General features: G+C 43.6%; 1 protein-coding gene across 9 annotated transcripts in view; it reads right to left on the bottom strand.

Moving 5' to 3' along the window:
• Positions 1 to 7200: 7200 nt before the first annotated feature.
• Positions 7201 to 22895, bottom strand: part of PKNOX2 (PBX/knotted 1 homeobox 2) — an 827020-nt gene continuing 811325 nt past the window's right edge. For all 9 annotated transcript variants that reach the window (XM_090027048.1, XM_090027051.1, XM_090027055.1 and 6 more), the window contains 3 exons: positions 17462 to 17538; positions 14132 to 14310; positions 7201 to 10599 (listed from right to left, as the gene is read on the bottom strand). In XM_090027048.1, the coding sequence (XP_089883174.1) occupies positions 10373 to 10599; positions 14132 to 14310; positions 17462 to 17538 (483 nt within the window). In that variant the 3' untranslated portion in view covers positions 7201 to 10372. The remainder of the gene's footprint in view (positions 10600 to 14131; positions 14311 to 17461; positions 17539 to 22895) is intronic.

Below are 22895 nucleotides of genomic sequence, written 5' to 3'. Positions count from 1 at the left end.
ACTGGCTGGGCCCCAGAAGCTCCTCAGAGTGAGTAGCCCTGAGCTACTTGCCAGGGCAGCTTTTTATACTGCTGGGACAGCACAGGTGCTGGCCCTGGGTTCTAGCTCCCCCTGGCTGCAGATCCAGGAGGAGCCAGGCAGGGTTATTTTGCCCAAAGTGGCACAATTTGCTCCACAACAAAGTGCATGTCCAAGCATGTGCACTGAGGCAAAAAGCCCTAGCTCACATTTGCACCACTTCTATTTGAGCTGCTGCAAACGCACATGCTTTCATGTGTGGGCGTGCCCAAGAGTAGTAACCTAACCAATCAAGGAATTTGTTGATGCTGAGCAATCTATACTAATTCTGTGAGGGAGTGTGAGGGTCACAGTATTTGGATCTTGGGGAACAGTTGATTTGCAGCTGAATAAAATGCAGCTGCTAACCACAAGGCAGAATGATATGTTAAAAGTAGCATTGCAAGATGCTTAGGCAAGCATTTTCCTAACAATATAGTACTGTTGTAAGATATATAGTTCATTGTGTAAGAAAAACAGCTAGCTGCTGTTATCTGCTAGCTAACACAAACCCAGACATAGTAGGGCTCACTGAAACCTGGTGGGATTCAACCCATGCTTGCAGGGTAAACATTAGGGGCTACATACTGTACAGGTGGGATAGAATGGGGAGGAAAGGCAGAGGTGTGGCTCTGTAGGTCAAAGAGCAATACACATCTTAAACAAACAGTATAGGGTCAAAGGATGGGCAGACTGAAGTGTTCTGGGTAAGAATACAAGGGGATCATGGGGAAAGGGACTTAACAGTTTGTGTCTACTACAGACCACCCAACCAGGGGGAAGAGCTAGACTGGGAATTCTCAAGTCAGCTTGTGGGGGCAGTTAAGTTAAGGGATGTGGTAATCATGGGTGACCTAAACTATCCGGACATCTACTGTGAAGAACAGTCAGCCAGGTCTGACCACTCACATAGGTTCCTAGAGGAGATACAGGACCTCCACCTAACCCAGCAGGTGCACAGTCCCACCAGGGGAAATGCCTTGCTGGACCTGGTCCTGGTCACAGGCGATGACTTGGTGAGGGAACTGCGGGTTCTCAACCACCTGGGTGACAGCAATCGTCGCCTACTGGAATTCACTATCCAGCGAACGGTATCAAAGGTCTGCAGCAAGGCCTTTGACTTCAGGAGGGCTGATTTCAATAAGTTAAGGAGATTAGTAGGAGAGGCACAGAGGTCCTGGAGGGTAGGGGACTTGGAAGTCTAAAAAGGGTGGTCGTTCCTTAAGGAGATGATCCTCTGAGCCCAAAGAGTGACAGTCCAAATGCAAATCAAAGTGGGCAAGAATGCTCAAAATCCCCATGGCTCAGCAAAGGCATTCAGGAACATCTGAAAGCTAAAAAGGAGGCATACTTCTGGTGAAAGGGAGGGGCTATGACCAAGGAGGATTATACCTCCATCGCTCAAGACTGTAGGGTGGCAGTTAGAAAGGCTAAGGCGGAGACAGAACTAGGACTAGTGACAAAGGATCAAAGGTCAAAAGATTAAAGGTCCTTTTTTAAATACATAGGGAGTAAAAAGAAGGCACCGGGTAATGTGGGACCCCTGCAGAACACGCTTGGCAATCTGGTGGTTGCACCAGACAATAAAGCTGACCTCTTTAACAAATTCTTTCCCTCCATTTTTCTTGGCAGGGACCAGGACATCTCCCCTACCAGGATTCTGTATGGACAGAGAGGTGCCACCAGGCCTAGGGTCAGGGAACTTCTGGTGGGGCTGGACATGTTTAAATCAGGAGGTCCAGATAATCTCCGCCCCAGGATGCTGAGGGAATTGGCAGGAGTCATTGTAGGGCCCCAGGCTACAACTAGATCTGGACAGGTTACAGGGGTGGGTGGATAAGAATAGGACGGGCTTCAATACTGACAAGTGCAGGGTGCTGCACCTAGGGAGAAAAAACTAGCAGCATACCTATAGGTGGGGGAACTCCCTTTTCATTAGCACACAGGCAGAAAGGGTTCTTGGAGTCATTATTGATTCCAAAATGAACATGGGCCGCCAATGTGAGGATGCAGTCAGTAAGGCACCTTGTCATACATCCACAGGTGCATCATGAGTAGATCCAAGGAGGTGGTCCACCCACTCTATGTGACATTGGTCAGGCCCCAGTTGGAGTACTGCATCCAGTTCTGGGAACCGCACTTCAGGAGGGATGTGGACAGCATTGAGAGGGTTCAGAGGAAGGCCACTCACATGGTCAGGGGGCAGCAGGGCAGACCCTAGAAGGAGAGGTTATGGGACCTGAACCTGTTCAGCCTCCACAAGAGAAGGCTGAGAGGGGATCTAGTGGCCATCTATAAACTTAACAGGGGGGCCCAGCAGGGAATGGGAGAGTCCTTGTTCCCACAAGCGCTACCCGGAGTAACTAGGAATAACGGCCACATGTTGATTGAAAGTAGGTTCAGGCTAGACATCAGGAGACACTACTTCACAGTTAGGGCAGTTAGGATCTGGAACCAACTTACAAGGGAAGTGGTGCTCTCTCCTACCCTGGGGGTCTTCAAAAGGAGGCTAGATAATCACCTACCCGAGGTCATTTGACCTCAGCATTCTTTCCTGCCCATGGCAGGGGGTTGGACTTGATGATCTGCTCAGCTCCCTTCTGACCCTATCAACTATGAAACTAACTATGAAACAGGATGCAGACCACTGGCTATCATTAGGAGATAAAGCAGAAGCAAGACCTTGAAGACGGTGAGAAAATCAACAAGAAACCTCAAGTGACTAAGAGAAGCAGGGGTCAGGGTCTTAGGCATGCTCTCATAACAAAAAGGCTGTAAATAAGTGAAATGCATAAGTAATTCTATGCTAATGAAACAAACAGTAAACAGGGGAAGAGCTTAAGTTTGGAAGGAATAAGGGTGGAACAAAGGAGGGACAAAGGTAGGGTAAATGTGTATAAGCATAAGCCACAGTGTATAACTATGGAAATAACTATGGATATACCTCCTTTTTCACAAAGATACAAGTCTTACTGAACTTCAAGGTGCACATCATAGATTTCTTAGATTTCTAGGATCAGAAGGGACCTTGTAGATTGAGTCTGACCCCCTGCTCTATGCAGGAAAAAGCACTGGGTTTAAGTAACCCCAGCTAGGTGCTTCTTGATACCTTCTTGAACACCTCTAAGATTGGAGAAAGCACCACCTCCCTTGGAAGCCCATTCCATATTTTGGCAGCCCTTTCCATAAAGAATTTCTTCCTGATGTTCAATCAAAATCTACCCTTCTTCAGTTTATAGCCATTATTTCTAGTAATCCTGAGGGGCGCCCTGGTAAACAGAGTATCCTCTATTTCCTGCTGACCCCCCGATGAGTTTCAGGCCCACAAGATCACCTCTCAGCCTTCTCTTGCCGAGGCTGAAGACTTCATAGGCTCTAACCCACAGGCCCTCAACCATACAAGTAGCCCTCCTCTGAACCTCTCAAGGTTATCCACATCTCTTTTGAAGTGCAGTGACCAAAACTGGATGCAGTACTCCAGCTGCGGCCTGACCAACACCACATAGAGGGGAAGTATGACCCTAGACCTGCTCATGATGCACTTACTAATGCAAGAAAGAGTGTGGTTAGCCTTACTTATTGCCTTGTCACATTGACGACTCGTTCATTTTTATGTCGGCTATGACTCCAAGATCCCTTTTCACTGCTGTGGTACTCAGAATGGTACTTCCTAGTATAGGTGTATTGAAGATTCTTTCTCCCCAGGTGCAGCACCTTGCACTTATCCTTGTTAAATTGCATCCTATTCCGATCTGCCCACTTCCAGTCTGTCCAGATCCACCTGCTCTCCAGTGGGTTTACTATACTGTGTCCAGGAACACAGATGCAAAGAAATCATTTAAAAGCTCCACTTTATCCATCCTGTTATGACTTGCCCTAGTCCATTCTGTAGAGGCCCTATATTACGCTGCACCGTCTTCTTGCTCCCTATATACTTAAAGAAGGACTTTTTATTACTCTTAATCTTTGTTGACAACTGGAGTTCTGTGTCAGCTTTGGCCTTCCTCGTTGTTTTCCTACAAGCGCAAACCGAGCAGGTATACTCTTCCTTGGTGGCTGCCCCCTTCTTCCACAGCCTTTAAGACTCTCTTTTCCTCTGAAGGCTGTCCTGGATTTCTCTGCTCAGCCAAGAAGGTGTTTTGGTTCTTTTGCCTCCCTCTGTGTGTACTGAAATGGCACCCTGCAGGATCAGTCCCTTGAGGAACTCCCACCCTTCTTGGACTCCCATCTCACAGATTTGATTTCCCTCAGACCCACTTTAACTAAGCTCCTGAGCTCATTGAAGTTGGCCTTCTGGAAGTCTAGCACTTCTGCTAGCTGTCTTTCCCACCTTTTGCCAGATAGTGAATCCTATCAACTGGTAGTCACTGTCCTCTAGGTTACCTTGTAACTGTAGATCCCCGACCAAGTCCTCCCCTGTGGCCAGCACCAAGCCAAGTACAGCATTTCCCCTAGTGGGACTGCATGCCTCCTGTGTTAGGTGAAAGTCCTGTATGCAGGTTAAAAATCTACATGAACGGGCAGACCTAGTAAACTGCTCTTCTGAGCAGTAATTTAGGTCCCCCATGACAACTAGGTCCTTTGAGTGTACTGCCTTTGAGAGATGTTTTGAGAATTCTAGGTCTATGTTTTGAAAATTAACTCCTCCTCCTGGTGTGGGGGCCCACTACGAAGTCCCTTTCACCCCTACCCCCTTGTAATCTGACCCATGGGACTTCGATCTGTCCTTCTTCTGTCCCCATCTTTATTACATAAGATATCAAATGTTCCCTGATGTATAGAGCAAGGCCCCCACCTTTTCCCCAATCTATCCTGCTTGTATAGTCTGTAGCCCTCAATGCCCACTGCCCAGTCATGGGAAGGGTTCCACTAGGTTTCTGTTAGTCCAACCAGGTCAAAATCTGTCTGTAAGCAGGAGTTCCATCCTGATGGAAGAGTATAGCCTACTAAAAGCTTGTCAGATTCCTTGACTCAAAAAAGATCACTCAATTCCACAGGTTGCAATTTAGGGCTATAACACTGGAAGAAAATAAAGAATTAAAAATATATATCAATAAAAATATGATTTTAATTAAAATTGTTTTTAAAAAAAATCATTTAATTTTTTAATCATTATTTTGTCCACCCTGCATTTAAGTATTGAAAAGGATGGAAAAGACATCCACCAACTATGTTTCCAGCTCTTTGTACCTACTGTAGGATTTCTCCAAATGTATTACAGTAAGTAGTTCCATTCCCACATCTCTCATATTAACAGATCTTTTGGCTGTAGAGCTGTCTTTCGGAGTAAGGCCTCTTATGCCTTCATGCTTCCTACCAATTAAATCCAATGGCTAGCAGATTTTGTTCCACCTAAAATAATAGATTTAATCATTTCAGTCTTTCATCAGATTTTTGTTCTATGCACTTGACAGTTTCCTGATGCAGGCTATGATGGCTTATCCTCCTTAAACTGGAAGTTGTGTCTTGAAATCTTGAAGGGCAGCAGATTTCCGTAATTCGTAGTGTCCCTTCACATTGGTATGAAATGGCCACTCAGAAATTCTGTTATTCAATAATTAGAAGTCATTCCCTTTTATAAAAATGGTGAGACTTATCTTGTTCAGGACATTCAGTATGATTAGAACTCACACAGCATGATCACTTGTTGTCTGAGGAGCCAGTGAAAAAGAAAGATTGGAGAAAAAAGGAATTTCCTAGAGGCTCATGCTAAAGATTTCCACTGGTATTAAGAGGAGCAGTAGTAAGTTTGTTTGTTTTTTCACTATTTATTCTCATTCTGTAACTTTTCCTAGGTAAAGGAAAGTATAGAGACCTCTTATGTTCAGTACCGATTGCACTGCAGAAAGGGCTTTTTGTTTCTCTTCCAAAATCTGCAGTGTGATGTCAAAAGTACAGAGGTTGTAGATCTAGCCACTTGAAAAATAGTGTTAACATGTAACTTCTTGGATGCTGCAGGACTGTTTCTCTTGAGGTTTCCTTAACAGAATGGTGTTTGACTGGATGAGAGGCCTGGTCACTCATCCCAGGAGCGTTAGCAGTTTTAATAGGAAAGAGGTGAAGCACACAAGGTGTGGTTTTAGACCTGGGTACAAAGCTTTAATTCAAATCCTGAGCTGGCAGAGGTTCTCACCAAGATGTCTGCAGAAGAAGATCTGACTGAAGGCCATGGGAGAAACCCTGGACTCTCATTGAAATGATACTTCTAACCCTTTGGATGTTGCCAGGTCCCTTACTAAAGTGGATAGATCCTTTTGAAACACAGGGAGCACTGACGCTGTAATGGGAAGTTCTGCTCTTGTAAGTCTATTCTCTGAAAGGATATGTGTTCCTATATGTGTGGAAGGAACAATGGAGTGAGTGGCCCATTAGTTTTGCATTCAGGGGAGCCTCAAACAGAAAGACAAACAAGTAAGAGAAAATAGCAAAACAAGAACAAGAACCATCAATTAACCTGAGGGGACATACACAGTCCTGTGATTACACAGAATGTTTACATCAGAATTCCATTTTTTATCTTTATTTAGAAATGCATTTACTTTGTCAGCTAGATAATTTTGAGTATTTTAGCCTCACAGTTACAGGAGTTGAATGCCCAATATAAGCAATATGATCTGCAGCTCTTTTGGATTGAACAAAATGATTGCTCAGACCTGTGTATCTGTTCCTTTAATTCAGATACATATCCCACATATGGATTGTGAGAATAAACGTGAAAATAAATGCAGCTTGCTGTAGAAGGAATTACTGCTGTAGAAGGAGGACTGACTTTTCTCAGTCAGGTTGCTCTCGTCTTCCAGTCATTATCACAAAACAGTTATAGTAGTGGCTATAAGGAATGGCCACCATTTCAGACATCTTCAACAGTTTTTGAGAATAACAACAATTTTCAATTCTGAGGCCTGACAAAAGAGAATCAAGTTAAAAGAACTCATATCTTGTGTAGCACTGGGTTCCCCCACTAGCATGAATTTCTATTACTCTTTATTCCTAATTCTTTTTCAAGAACATATAAATAAAATCACAATGAAATACATCTTCAAAACCTCATCTGGTAGCACTTTATAATAAATGGACATGAATTAATACTAAATTACAATGATTTTTTATGAAATTACACATTACATTCAAGCCATACCAGTATTGAAAATGGGTCTTCATGCCCATTGCCATTCCATAACGTTCCCATGGAATTATTGACCCAACCTTTATTGTGTTTAATAAAACCTCTCAACTCCTCAAGACCCAAAAGAAGAAGCAGAGTGAAGACTGCAGGTTCAGGGAAGAGGAAAAATCATTGTTGTAGAGGAATAAATCTTAAAAGTGGGATCAAGCTTTATAATAAAACATTAATTTTACTGAAAAATATCTCAAACCCAGAGTACATTATTTAGTTGTGAGGACTATATAAAATCAGGTACATGTAGGGGTACATAAAGTCTGTGTAGTGTTGGGGATGGTGTTTTATGCAAATGTGTTCAACACAGAATATGATCCAAGGAGTAAAGCCCATCACACTCTCAAAAGTGGAACTTGTTCTAATTATGACATTGAGATATGGTCTATTACATTGACTTGAAATTAAATTGTTTTGCCAATTTTCTACAAAACCGTTAAATATCAGCTGTCTTTGGGGAAGAGGGGGAGGGAGCAGGACATTCAAGCGTTAAGCAGGAGCTGGACTAGGTGACTTGCAGAGGTCCCTTCCAGCCCTACATTTCTATGATTCATTTCAGAAAGCCTGCATCAGTTTCAAATCCATTCCTCTCTCCAACAGTGGAACTTAAAGACCTTCCACTTTTTCAAAAGAAGCCACTTCCAGGAGGTACAGGATTGTTAGCTATGGTTTCTTACTGAAATGTTCTAATTACAATTTACAGTGATTCAAATGTGCATGAGAAATGTACCCTTATTCAGTTCCAGTATTCACTATCATGGAGTGGAGGAGGGAGAGACTGAATGTTCAAGGGTCTTCCCTTCCATTTTTCTGATTATCATATTTTCTCACATACAGCAATCTCCTATATATAATAGAGGAGCTTTTTTTTCCTTCATGGTACATTATTTGTAAAAGGCACCATGAAGGAAAAAAAATCTTCCTTACAGAAACTGAATAGTAGCAGCTAGGGAGCTGAGCTGGATCCTGAGCTTGCTGCCAGTCCCATGTGCCAGATGTGGCCTGTGGATCAGCACAATGTACTGGGTCTAGGGTCACCTGCTGCATTGGGGGCTGTATACATGGTCCAGCTCTGCACATTGAATCTGGGATCCAGTGTCTGGGGCAGCATGATGGGTCCAAACCTATGTTCTGGGTCTGAGGCCACATGCTGGGTTTGACTCAGTTCACTAGGTCCAGGGCCAGGTTTGGAGTCCAATACCACATGTCAGATCTGGGGCTGTGTGCCAGGTCCAACCATATGCCCTGGGTCTGGGGCAAGTCCACCCTTGTGACCCAGTCCAGGGCTGCGTGCCAGATCTGGGGCCACCTGCTGGGTCTGACCCCATGCACTAGCTCAATCCAGTGTGAAGAGGCATGTCAACTGGCAAGCATGGGAGAGGGCTCCCTATGGGTCCAGAAATTTGGTGGCAATGGGGAAGTGGAGCATTAATTGGCATTGCTTTAGAAGCCATGACAATTAACGCTGCCACCTCTCCCCTGTCACTAAAATTCCAGATGCATGGGGATACGTTTTTCTCACTTGTAATGAACAAGCACCTGGCTGGGGTTATCTGACCCCAGACCTTTTTCCTGCCTGGGGTACAGCATTGGACTCAATGATCTGCTGAGGTCCCTTTTGACCCTAATAGTTATGAATCTATGAATACACACCTCGATTTCCACAAGTTGGTTTGGGGGGGGGGGGAAAGGTGCAGGGTAATGTCATAAAATATGGTGTTTCAATAATCTCATTCTTATTAGTTTTATGTATTAGAATATTGGGCAGTCATGTTTCCCAGGACTTCTATTACTAGTATTGCCCCGTATCTCATCACATACCTTCTTCATTCACAAATGAAAGTGTTTATGGATCTGATCCCAAATCAAACTGTATAAAAGATATCTATGCTTGCATTTTATTTCAAGAGGGTTCCAGTTCTAGCATTCATATTTTCTGGATGAAATGGTTAAACAAGAAGTAATTTTGGTGTGTATTCCATATGATGGGTGGAGGTATGATGGGAAGGCCTTTTTTATTTCATTGTCTAGACAGAAACATCAATTAGTGTTGCTCAAGAAAATGTTCCTATTTTAGAAATCCCTGATGCCTCAAAGCCAGGAGATCAAACAGAAGTTACCTGTATTTATCATAGCAGAGTATGGAACTGTTTCTGAAATTTGAACACATGTCAGATGAACAAGGAAAATTTAGAATTTTGTTTCACGTTTGATTAATATACTGCAAGTATAAAAGTATCCAGTTATTTCTGACTGAATTTTTCAGTATTCATGGTCTTTATTTAGTAGCACCTAAAATACACATTCTTGGTATGTTCTTAGTCATGTGACATTGCACCTATGGCATAGAAAGTCCACTAATTATGTCATAAACAGAAAATCAAATTAAAATGGTTTAAATTCTCAGTTTTCTTAGAAGAGTTGTCCATCTGACAGTTTCACACTGAGCTGTCACAAAATGTGTGCCTCCTCTGTACTCTGATTTGCTACACTTGTATAGTACAAGCTGGAAGTCTAAAGAGTAGAAATTCATTTAATCAGCTCTAATTAGGGCATAAGTGAATCCAATGTTAAATTCTTTTCGATATTCAGTTTTAAATTCTGAAAATTTGCAAACTGATATCCCTACATTTGGATCTCTATAATCATTACAATCTTTTACTTTTCTAAAAAAGTGTGAGAACTTTCATATCTATAAATCTTTCAGAAAAGCAATGAAAATGAAAAGGCTTGCCTCTTACCTGCATATCACAAAAAGGCATTTCATGATAACATCCATCAAACAGTCATACAGAAAACAGCTTACCCTAAAAACACTTTTGTGTTCTTATCAAAAGAAAAGAAAAAGGAAAAAGCTGGCCACAATATGTGCCTTGTAAACACGTGTCCTCCATTTAAATAATAAGCCTGCACATTCTACCGGTCTCTTAAATGTGCACACCAGTCCACATCTGCAGTCTGATTCAGGCAAATGGGACAATTTGTAGGGCATCATTACTTGATTTTGTCATGTATGATTTTTAAAGAAATGTGTGGGAACTTGTTTGACAAAGTTCAAGGATTCCTCAGCTTCTGATTTAGGTAAGGAACAACTTTCCAGGAGGCATCTGTTTAAAATCAGGGACCTTCAGTTATTTGCTACTCCAGTGAGTCACTGTGTTCCAAACCAAGGTCACTAACATTTGTTGTCTGGAGCTCATCGTTATCTTCCTCCAGTTCATCATCTTCCTCTTCCTCTATTTCATCTTCTTCCTCATCTTCTGTACCATCAAGTGAGTCATCATGAGCTGCCATCATGGCTTGCTGCATAGCAATGGTAGCATTATCGGATGAGAGAGACTGCAGGTTGTCCATATTTATAGAGCCTACAATAAAAACAATAGGTATATAAGAAATTGTATTTGGGTGATATAACTTGCCAGGGATAGAGTGCCATTTGACATTGTTCTGCCACTATTTTTGACTATGGAATCCCATATTTTTTGGTATCCTCAGTTTTTCCTATTCCATATAACTAAATTAAAACCTTCACTTCAATTAAAAAGATTTGCAGTAAAAAAATCACAGAATCCCTATTGCCAAAACTTTAGATAAACCAATAAAAAACCTGAATTTTTAGTGGTGACTCTGCATTTGACATACTAAGTTTAAAAAAATATTAACATCAGTACACATGACTTATCAAAGGTATAAAAGAGCTTTAGTTTAAAAGAGCTTGCAAAGAACTTTTTTTTCCACTACTCAGTTGGTCTAATAAAAGAGATTACATCTACCCAAAGAACCTGGCCTGCCTAAAGCAGCTTTACAAAGGTGTGTCATGTAAGTATTAATATACTTCCTTTACAGATGGGGAAATTGAAACACATAGACGGAAAGTTTCATAGGTTTCAGATGTGTGTGCAGACATGTTAAATGTGAAGGGTCATAATTATGGAGTGATGGTATCTATAGGCTCTACCCAACAAAGGTGGAATTGAATAAAAATACTTGGGACATTAGGAATTAAAAAGAACTCAGGAAACCTGAACCAGCTAACTAGGGGCCAAGCCCTAGGTATAAGCAGAGGATAAAAGGAAATCCTTGCCAAGTAAGAAACGGGGTTGGTCTTGAGATAGAAAGAGCCCCAGGCTTTCAACTTGATGGTCAAGCTAAATAGGGAGTCTCTGGAGGCTGCTGCTTATGTGTTCCAAAGTGCTGCTGGAGGAAAAGCAAGCTCCTGCTCTCCTTAGGAATTTATCTTACCAGATCACCTAGGTGACCAGATTGAATCAAACAGCAGCAAGTGAAGGAGAGAGGGGCATTGCTGGACTGACCCAAGCAGGGACAGACAGAGGAGGATTTCTTCACATAGGCACCCTTAGATAGGGCATCAAGGTTGGCAGCATACACTTCATATTCAATTTGAGGAATCTGTGGATGACTGCAGAGTGAATCAATGATGCTGGCAAAAAAAAATCAAAAACTCTGAGTGACTTACAACCAAAGGCCCATGCTCTTAAGTCATTTAGGTATTTTTCTGAATGTTAATTGATGCTGTCAGAATTTTGTTGCGTTCTATCAGTGTTGAGTGACCAAGTGGGATCTCTGAAGCTTTGGCATACTTTTCCTGAGAGAGTTTGCTTTGAGATCCATAAATTAAAACTCTTTTAAAAACTCCAGAATAATCTTGTACTCAGATACTAAGTCTTTCACCATCATAAAAAAATCTAAGATTTGTCCAAGGTATTAATTAAGATTAGTTTGTTAATTTGTGAAAGGACAGGAGAAGTCAGTATATTTTTTTCAGCGTATTCAAGGGAACTTGATTCTTCCCTTTGAACTTATAGTCATAAACACTTTGGATTTAGGTATTAGGGCCTTGTTACATGTTGCACTTGGAGCGGCTCAAATGATGACTGGTGTTAATGCTAGCTTCAGTTTGGACTGGTCACACCTTAGGGCTAAAAACCTTCTTTGACTGATAGATTCATAGACATTAGGGCTGGAAGGGACCTCGGAAGATCACTGAGTCCAGCCCCCTGCCCCAAGGGCAGGAAGACTATCCCTCACCTGCACAGCTGTGATTTTCCACTAGAGGTCTAGTGATCCAGAGCAGGCTCTAGGTGGAGATGTGAGAGAGATAGATTGGGGGACAGTTAGGAACATGAAGTGGGAAGGCAGAGAGTTAATGGTGGGTAATGAAATGGGAAGTGGAAAGGAAATGGGATGGGGGATGAAATAAGGGCAGTCAGCCACTGAAGAATAAAATAAAAGAAAGAAGAGAAGAATTTAAAAATAAATGAAGAAGTTGTAAATTAAAGAAGGCTTCATGTTTTAATAAATTGGGATTGGGTGGGGCCATTGGTTGTGCTTGCTGGGGTGGCTGGGAAGAGTAAGGGAAGTTGCTTTTGGGGGAGTTAAAGCTGGGGAGATAAAGCCCCTGCCCCAGGAACGAAGCTTTAACTCATGAGGACCCAACGTGGCTCCCTACCTTGTTCTCCCCATACCCACTAGACACACTTCCAGACCCATCCATGCCCTGTGACCTGGCTAGCTGCCATGTGCCATGTGCTTTGCAGGCTGTTTGTGCACGGTGGCACCCTGGGGGTGGGACAGTCACACCACTGGGAGTGGGAGAGGGAGGGGGAGTTGGTTTGGTGCCACTACCCTCCCCTCCCCTCCTTTCTCAGGCAGTAGAGGTTCAGAGGGTGGATACTGGAGGACTACAGCTAGAGCAGCTCATCTTGCAGAGTGGCCACACATTAAAGAAACATGAGCTGTGTAACACGGCTCAGAAATAAATCTGCCCTGGAATGGTGTAATCTTAAACTTCCTAAAGTGTGCTTAAAACTAGTTTTAGGTGTTAATGTGCAAATAATCCAGGGGTTAAGAGCCCCAGAAGCTACCTATAATTAACATATCACTACACCCTTGATTGGTCCCTGTATCAGAAAGTCTCTGGGTTGAGGTAGTTTTACTGGTGGCATCATCTGCATGCATACCAACTCTTGACAGCCACAACTTCCATGGCAAGGAATGGCAATCAGTGTCACTGTGGTGCTTTGGTCTGCTACAGTGTTTTTAATTGTGTATATTAGGAGTGGAGCATGTGACAAGTATAGCAGTTTTGAGAGCCATCGCTGGGACAGACAGCCATCAGTGGCTACATATGCGAATCACGAAGCTGCATAAGTAAAATTCAATTCTGCAAAGAAGTGAAATAAACTTGCACTTAAGATGTTGAAGCTTAGCCATTGCCCCTTAGTAATTTTAAAAAACATGGGTGGAGGGCATTGTGGAGAGGACTTCTGCTTCACTCAGAGAATCCAGGACCCCTTTCCTGAGCCCCACACACATGGTTTCTCTAGCCACTTAGCTACTGAAGACTTATTTTAATCTGTTCCTGAGTCTAAATCATAGGCTTTGGTTGACTACATTTTTGAGCCTTAGACACAACTGAACATCCACAAGGGGTAAACACACAGGGTACAGCCTGTGTCCATTTTTCACATGGACATTGTTATAGATGTGCATAGGTACAGAGAATGCATTGGTAAGAAAAAAGAGATTCAACACCATTTTCTTGTGTTCATCAGCTGACACAGCACATGGCCTATGATTTTATTAGTCACTATGGCAAATGAGGATCAGGAAATGAGTTTACATTTTCTTTTTGATCCCCTCAGTTTTGCAAGGAGAGGTTTCTCATAGGTTTCTCAGTCACTGCTAAACTATCACCCATGTCAGATTTCCATAGATAAAATAATGCAAAGCCAGTTTTTGGTCCTCAATAGTTTAAGCTGATTCCTTGCTATAATGAGGTAAACTATGCAAGGATTCTGCTTTTATTCTCCATGGCAGCAATTCTCGAAGGCCTTCAGAAGTCATTCTCATGCCTTATCCTCACTGCATTCTTACCATCAGGATTAGTACCAGGATTGCCTCCTTGCTGCTGCAGCACACCAGCTGCGATGGAGTTGGGCCAGAATCTTTGAGTAGGCCGATGCTGGGACTTGATCTTCTTGGCTTTGGGAGCTGGATCTGGATTGCTTGCATCAAGCATGGGTTGCAGAATGCGCCGTCGGGCATTGATAAACCTTTCCAAAACAGGGGGAAAAAATAGTTATTTGAATTGCTGTAGGTTTAAAGTTATTGTGAGATTTGGGGGTGAGTATGGTGGGGGAGTATCAAGCAAGACCATGTATCTCAGTGCTCCTATGATCAAGGGCACTTTGAGATAGTAAATGTATACTAGTTGCTATGACTTGTGTTTAGGTGATGTTACTGGGCATTAATTCAGGGCTGCAAGAGCCAGATTTTTTAAAGATTTAGGTTTTTAAAGTTACAGATAATAGGAAAGTTGGGCTGGAAGGGACCTCATGAAGTCATCTAATCCAGTCACTTGCTCAAGGCAGGATTATCCTTGACTAAATCATCCCAGTCAAATATCTGTCCAACCTGCTCTTGAATATTTCCAGGGATTATTTCCAGAGAGATTCTTCAACTTCTCTAGGTAGCCTGTTCAATGCTTGACCATCCTCATCATCAGAAAGTTCTTCCTAATTTCCAATCTCAGTATACTTTGCTGTAATTTGAGACCATTACTCCAATCCTCTCTCCTACAACCACAGAAAAATATTTATAATCTATTTATAATCACCCTTCAGGTATTTGAGGACTGTTATAAAATCCCAGCAGTCTTTTCTTCTCTTGACAAAATAGCTCTAGTTTTTTTCATCCTTTCCTCATAATTGTGCTTCCCATGCCTCTATTCACTTTTGTCACCTCTGCTCTTCAGATAGGTGCCTAGAGGCCTAACTCCATATTTCCCTAGGTCTAGGCAGGCCTAATATACTGTCTTGATAAAGAGAGAATGATTTGTACCCCACTGTTGAAACTCCCATGAGAGGAGTCCTAGGTCCTAGTCCCTGGTCCTAACAGGGTTGATGATTTTTGCATTACACAATCATTCAATAAAATATAACAAAATATTTTTGGAGGGTGGACCAGAAATCAGCTCATCCATCCCAAGGGATTATCCTCATTATTAGACTACCATCCTCTTACATGTCCTCTTTCTAGCCCCCTAATTTTGCAGTCCTGGCTATGCAGTGATCCAAATTCAGCATCAAGGATGGAGTGTGGCTCTCTTCTAACTTACAGACTCATTGCACTAGAACAGAAAACTTGTGGATTTGAATATCTTGTAAGGATGGTATAGGTCTTAGATCTGCCATTTCTTGGGAAATAGCTTTAAGTGGCACATTACTTGAAAGGTGTGCCCACGTGACCATGGGTGCTAGATTCAACAGTGTTGGTATATAGAAAAAATGCTCTGAGCATGACTACTGGATTGCACCCCCAGGGCACTTTTACACATGCTCTGATGCATTCTGATTAGAAAACTTTGGAGGAGACTCGACTCATTGATTTCTAATAAGAATGTTCCAGTGTGCTGCAGGGTCTTATGTATTCAGTGTCCCTGCATTTCAAAATGTTTGACAAGCTTTACTTAAAGCACCCACACCACTGTTTTGAAATGTTGGACACTGAACACATGAGACACTGTGGGCATTTTAATTAGAGTGGTTCCCAAGAGCCACTCTAATTAAAAACAGACTCCTCCCTGTGGAGCACATGTACAGATGCTTCCAGTGACTTAGGCTTAGAGACATGTAGTTTATTAATCCCAAGTAGCCTTAGGGCAGAGACTGATAACAACCAACCCAGGATGGTTATGCTTCTGTCTGTGCACACTATCTAAAGTGCAGTGAATTGTTGTCTTGAACTTATTTATAAAGCACAAAAGTGCCTAAATTGCACTTCTGGCACATAAATTCCCTTTTGAAATTAATCCTAAATTCAGGTTTTACCATAACTAGATGTAATTTCTATTGAAGTTAATGAAAGTTAGCATTAGAAGTGTAGCAGAGAGTATAATGACAGACCTTGTGGTTGAACTCTTTATAGTGAATTTTCCTACTTAATGTCTTCTCTGCCCACCATGTAAATGTTGCATGTCCATTTCCAACTGAATGCAATATTTTTACAAGTTATGCTGTTTTATGAAAAATAAACAGTTTGTAAACTTAAGTCTTGTAGTGCCAGGTCAGGTCTGATTTGTTTATTCTATCATTTATGTCACCAATGACTGGAGCATATTGATATCCAAGATGTCGCACTAGTGATGTTCAGGCAGCATGTGCTTGAACTGGGCCAAGAATGATTTCTGGATGTCCACCGTTTCTAAGATCTAAGGCTCTACTTTCTCTTAGTATTTTACTAGCAAATGTACTCTTAGGGAACCAGATTCTGGTCTTATTAATGTAAGTAAGCATCCTCCAATAATTTCAGTGAGACTAGCACTTGGCCTAGAATATTCTCCAAAAGACTTATACCATATTTTCTTGCATACAAAACATACTCGTTTCCCCAAATCCAACTGCTGGAAGTTGCACTGAGCATTATATGTGAGAAAAACAGTAAGACTGTACAGTAATACTGCTGTTTACCTTCCAAAAGCAAAAGTAAAATCTGAAAGCAGTGATGACCAGAACAATGAGCAGACTCAGCTTCCCAGCTGATGCTACTTGGTTACTTATTACAAAGAAAGACCTTGTTTTTCCTTCATTTTGCCTTTCAAAAACATGTTCTGGGCTGTTTCATGAAAGAAAATGTTATATTCTCTGGTTTCACTTTGATTATCAATATGTTATTTTAATTAATCAATCTTACTGTTGTAATTTATTGGCCTAATTTCATCTTCTTTAATTTCCATTTCTGCTGACAAATTATATGGCATGGGGTATAGCGATGTCATTAACTGATTACTGACAGAAAATGGAAAAAGATAAAAATAAATATAAACAAATACACGTTTTAATTTTAACTTTGAATATGCCTTAGAATTTACATCTACAGCTTTATCAGCTATTCCAGGCCATGCTGCACACAGCTTTGCCATGCACTATTCCACTTGCTTTCCCCATTTTTGTTTAGGAGCTATTTTTACTTAATCTATAATTTATATACAAGACCTAAAAAAAAAGATAGAAAAGGCCCTTTTCCTTTAGGTTTTATTCCTATATTGTTCTGAGAAGTGGTCAATAGAGGTAGGTGCCTGAGGAACTTAATCAGCATCTTGCTACCCATGTGTTAAATACCAGGCTCAGGAAGGGCATTAAGATACAACAGTTTAATAAGCAATAAAGCAGGGAAATTCCCAGAACCCCTCTTAAGTTAACTCACCAGTTATTGACTTGCAAAAGTGTCAGGTTTGTTTGTGCTGCTATCTGCCTTTTCTCATCCTCTGTTGGGTAAGGGTGCTGCAAAAAGACAAATAACATTTTTACATTGCATATCCTAGGTCTTGGACCCTTCCCAGCAGCAAGAAAGACACTGAAGTCCAGAAAGTAAGTCAGCTGTGTGTTTTACCTGAATGGGCCAAAGCTAAGAGTGTCCAATCTTTGTCCTTCTGGGCAGCTCAGTATTATAGTAATTAAAGAAGTCGATCTAAGTACAACTTAATAGACAGCTCAAGCAGCATTCAAAATCCCAGATTATAAAACAGTTCTCAGTAAACTGCATATCTTCTTGCCATAGATACTAGACATATTCAGTGGCAGCAGAGAAAACCTATACATAAGCAGTGAGGCTGCTCTGACATGCTATAATTACAGCCGACTTCAAATGGTGAACAAGCTTTATTTCAAGTGTCCTCAGCACTTTTGAAGCACAGGGATGCTGATACCTGAGATGTGGTGGTTCTTTAATTAGAGTGGCTCCTGGAGCCTCTCTAATTAAAGAGCTGCCCCAACCCTCACACCCCAGGCGCATGTAAAAGTACCCTGAATGGATGGACTTGGATTCTGTCTCAGTGGTCTAAAGAAAAGGATGGTAGGTCTTGGGCAGCCTCCACTCCTTCATATCCTTGCCTACACATATGCATTGAAGGCCTTAGTGACTAGACCTCTTACATGTACACCATGATCCAGAGAATCAATGGTTATCTACTGTATATTCCAGTATTCCAGTGGGCAAAATACAGCCCAGAGGCCAGATCCAGCCTTTGTCCAGCCTGCGGTGAGTCCCTCGGTCCCACCTGGCCCAGGAACTAGGCCTATGCAAAGTGGAAAGTATTCAATTTGGATTCGGCCAATTCAGGGGACAGTGATTTGATTTGGTAATTCAGCTGCTGAATCGGCTGAATCTCTGAATCAAACAGACCCCATTCCCTGCCTGTTCTCTCCCAGCCCCATCAATGGCTGCCCCACCAGGCCCCACCCAGCAAAAGCCAGTGAGTGGAAGGCTTTTTTTTTTTTAAGTGCCAGGATGCTGGGCTGGGTGGGGCAGCCATTGACAGGGCTGATAGAGGGGACAGGGGTTCGGGCATGCTCAGGAGGGCTGGGGGAGCAGCAAGGGGATGCGGCCTGGTAGGGTTCCCCCCATGGTCCCCTCCCCCCTTCTATACCCCGCCGTGCCCTGCCCCCTACTTACTAGCATGGAAACCAGGTCCATCTCCCTGCAGCGGCGAGCAGGGCCTGCCCAAATCACCAAAACTCTGAATCTTTATCCAAATCTTTTCTGAATTGATTTGGAGGCTTTGAATTGATTCAGACTTTTTTACTGGTCTCCCAATTTGATTTGGATTCAGAGATTCAGCCACTGAATTGGGCCAGATGTTCTCTGAATCGAATCAACACCAGAAGCTTTGCATAGCCCTATCAGGCACTATCTGCCTGTGGCATGTCTTGCTGCTCCCTGGGCATTCAGCAGAACTGTGGCAGCTTCTCATCTAGACTGCCATTCTAGGCAGCCCAGATGGCAGCGGCTCCTTCTGGCTGCTGCCACTGCTGCCTCAGCCTCAGCCCCATGGTACTAGCAGAGACCTGCAAGCACAACCCCTACGCTGTGCACCCTGTGCCTGCTCCAGGCTAGCCCACCCGGCTCAGCAGTGACAGCACAGGACAGGGGGGCAGTGGGTCTGATCTGGGCCAGCAGGGATAGGTGAGTTCTTTACACTAAGTGTAGCTTAGAGGGGCTACATCTCAGTGTAATACGATTTGGGTGGCATGGATCACAAATAATCCTGCCCGGGAGTGTCATAACTTTGAGCTGCATAATGAGGACTTAAATCTAGCTTCACATGTTAATGTGTGGATAATCTCAGGGTTAACAGCTCCCTGAGCCACCTAAAATTAATGCGTTGCAAACCCCTAACTAAGCTTTGAGGCCTTGCCTGGATTTACATGGGTAATGCTGAATTGCAAATAGTGCATCACTGCCAAAGGTGGCAATTATGCAGCTACCTACCCAGCACTTAAACATGTAACGGGTAAATAGGATCTGGGCACTAGTAGCACTACACGCACTGTTTGCATATGGCAGTAGAGGTATACCAAGATGGTTCTGAATCCTGGGTGGCAGCGCTAGCAAGAGTGATGGTGCAAGTGTGGCCAAGCTACGAGCAATGGCAGTGTATGTTTTTGAACTCCCTCTAAGTTGGCAGTTGGATATGGTGCCCTGGTTGCCAATCCTTAGTCAGCAGTGCACGATTAGATGGAGAACAGGGGGAAGGAGATGGAATTGTGTATGTTGGAGACAGAACTTCCAATTGTCAAAAAAATTGTTAGTTAAAAACGACGCAGCAGCTAAAAATGCCTGTCAGTAAAGTCTGTAAAAAAATCTTAGCTATCAGTAACTACGCTAAGCAGTGGCAGGCTGATTGAAGCTCCAACAGACAGAGTACTGACGCATCACTTGATGTGTGAGTAGGAGCACAGTACCCTGAAGCAAGTGTTCTCTCAGCAATGTAATGCTGCTTCTGCTTTGTCCCACACTTACTATAATGCTTCTGGGTCACAGGAAGGTTTCTTTGGAGGCCTGTGCCAGGATAGGAGGAGTGCAGGGCTAGCAGGGGTAAGCCTGGAACTGTGGTTAGGTGGTAGGGGGAAGAGTAGCATGGTTCAGGGTGCACTCAGGGCATCGGTGTGTACGGGTGAGTAGGGGTTATCTGGTGAAGAGTAGGGAGCAGCATGCAGCAGCAATGGCACCCTCCTGCCCTGCAGCAGCAACTCCAGTGTCCTGGGGCCAGAGCTGTTGCTGCTACAACTGCTGCTGCTGTGTGGCTGGTACAGGGTTGGAGCTGCCCTGTGCTCTGTACCCCAGGCAGAACGGTGCCAGACCATTGTCAAACAGTAAGCAACAGATGGGGGCAGAGGCTGCAGGGATCAGAGGTGGCAGAGCGTGCAGACACTGTCAGGGAGGGAGAGGTGGTGGGGATGCAGGCATCACAGGGGGAAGGCAGCAGGGCTCTTGGGCACAGGAGGGACAGGCAGCAGTGGAGGGCAAGTGGGGGGAGCCAAAGGTCGGGGTGAGGCTGCTCGTCCCCAGTCAATGATTTCCATGTATAGAATCTAATTACTGTGTGGTTGTCTTCAAAATTGGCTTGGATCTGGGTAAATCTCATAAATACCTCAGGATACAAACTGAGAGAATGCAGTAAAAAGCAAATACAGTAAAAGAACGAATCTTTGTATAAGAAGTAAACATACTGTCTGAAATAATTTTATGAAGAGCTGCTGACTGAGGGCAGGAGTTAGCCTGTTCCCTGCTCAAGAAGGACTAGATCAGCAAACAAACATAAGTAAATATTGACGTAAAGGTTGCCAACATACAAACTTCTAAACTACACAAACGAGTTATCTGTTTCAAATTATAAGCACTCCTAGCTGGTAGACAGAATACCTGATGGTCATTCTAGATCTAGCAGTCCAGATGGTCCATGTTCTACCCTTCTCTTAAAATAGTAGGGTTAAGCAGATCATTTAAAAAAAATAAAAATTCCCAGATTTAATATTAGGACATTCCATTGCGTGTGGGCTTTATTTCTTTATTTATGATGTCCAGGTCCTCCTGAGTTTACTTTTTTAATTAGATTGTTGGGAAAACTACATCAAATGAGCTACATTTAATCCCAAGGAGCTCTGCTGTCTGCATTGCTAAACTTTCTTGGTGAGTCACTCAGATTGAAAATAGAGTCTGATGGATTTATGAGGTAGTTTCAGGTTCACTACAATTGTGCTTCCTGCTATGCCACCTTGTGTTTCCTGTCATACACTTGGTACATGTGAATTGCAAGCAGCATGATTGTGGGATCGAGCATCATAACCCACCTCACCTTACTCTCAATACAGGGAAACCCAGGATCATGATTCTGGGCTCCCCCTGCACTGGCAAGTAGTAGGCTTCTGTGTCTGGGAACCCCCTTAACTGATGGGACTCACAGCCATGGGGTGTGGCCATATATGCAGTTAATGGTTTGGTAGGTTATTACATATTGTTGTGGAATAATTTTGAGGCTTATTCCTTGTTTTATGATGCCATTAATTACCTTAACATGTGGCTGGGTTACAACTTAAGATGAGACTAACTGGTTAATCATATTAACACAGGGAGAAGAGCTCTTCTCCCTGGATCCGACCGACACTGAAGTCTACCAGACCCTGTGGGACAGACTCCTGCAGGCCACCCTCTGCCTGATGGCTGGCAACAAGGTGTTGGGCATAGACGAGCTGACCACAGAGTTCTACTGGGTCTTATGGGACGTCCTCAGCCTGGACCTTCCCGTAGTCTGGGCCGAATCCAAGGGAAGTGGGGAGCTCCCCTGTCATGCCACAGGGCTGTGCTGACCCTCCTGCCGAAGAAGGGGGATCCCCATGACCTGAGGAACTGGCATCCCATGTCCCTCCTCTGCATGGACTAAAAGGTGGCAGCGAAGATGTACACAGTGGCCAGATGTTCCATCTTCGAGAACCAGGTACAGGTTGAGGACCTCCTGGAGCTAGTCTTTCACTCTCCTATCCCTGGACGAGGAGAAGACATTTGACAGAGTGGATCACAGGTACCTCACAGGCATACTGCATGCCTTTGGCTTTGGGCACCAATTTGTGCAGGCGCTCCAGGTGCTGCATGCCTCTGCAGAGTGTTTGGTGAAGCTCAACGGGACCCTAATGGAGCCCATCCCATTCAGGAGAGGGGTGTGTCAAGGTTGCCCGCTGTCAGGCCAGCAGCATGCCTCGGCCCTGGAGCCTTTCCTCATTCTCCTGTGGAAATGAGTGGTAAGGTTCATCCTCTGGGAGCTGGTGGTTCATCTGGTCCTGTCAGCATATGCTGAGAGGGTGGACCCCCCTCCTGCACTGCTCCAGTGCATGGGTGTGCCCAAGACACTTGCAAGCCTAACCTAAAGCAGCCCCTACACCTTCTACCCACTGCAGCAGTCTGGCAGGGGTAGAAGGGACACTGCTGTCTGGCTGTGACCTGCTGCTACCTGCAACAGGATCCACCCCCTTGGATTTGCAGCCCCATGGCTGCACACCTGCCAGACCTGGACAGGGACCATACAGCAGCCTGGGTCAGATAAAGGGGTGCCAATGGAGTCTCGCCACCTGCCTGGAAGCAGTGCTACAATACATATCCTGCATTATGCACAGCATATGTCCTGCATAATGTGTTTGAGTCCCAGGGACAGGTTTTTGAGACTCAGTGGGTGGAGGAGGCTTGCTGTGTTTCCCAGAACATCCAGCTGGAGCTGCAGCAGAGATGGCCAGTCAGGTATGGCGCCACAGATGAGACCCACCCCCTCTGGCAGCAGCACTTGGGAGCCAGAGTGTGGGACACCATC

This window comes from Crocodylus siamensis, chromosome 14, assembly GCF_052110815.1.
Source record: "Crocodylus siamensis isolate JL-2025a chromosome 14, ASM5211081v1, whole genome shotgun sequence".
Lineage (NCBI taxonomy): Eukaryota > Metazoa > Chordata > Crocodylia > Crocodylidae > Crocodylus > Crocodylus siamensis.
This window is presented reverse-complemented; position numbering and strand designations above follow the sequence as displayed.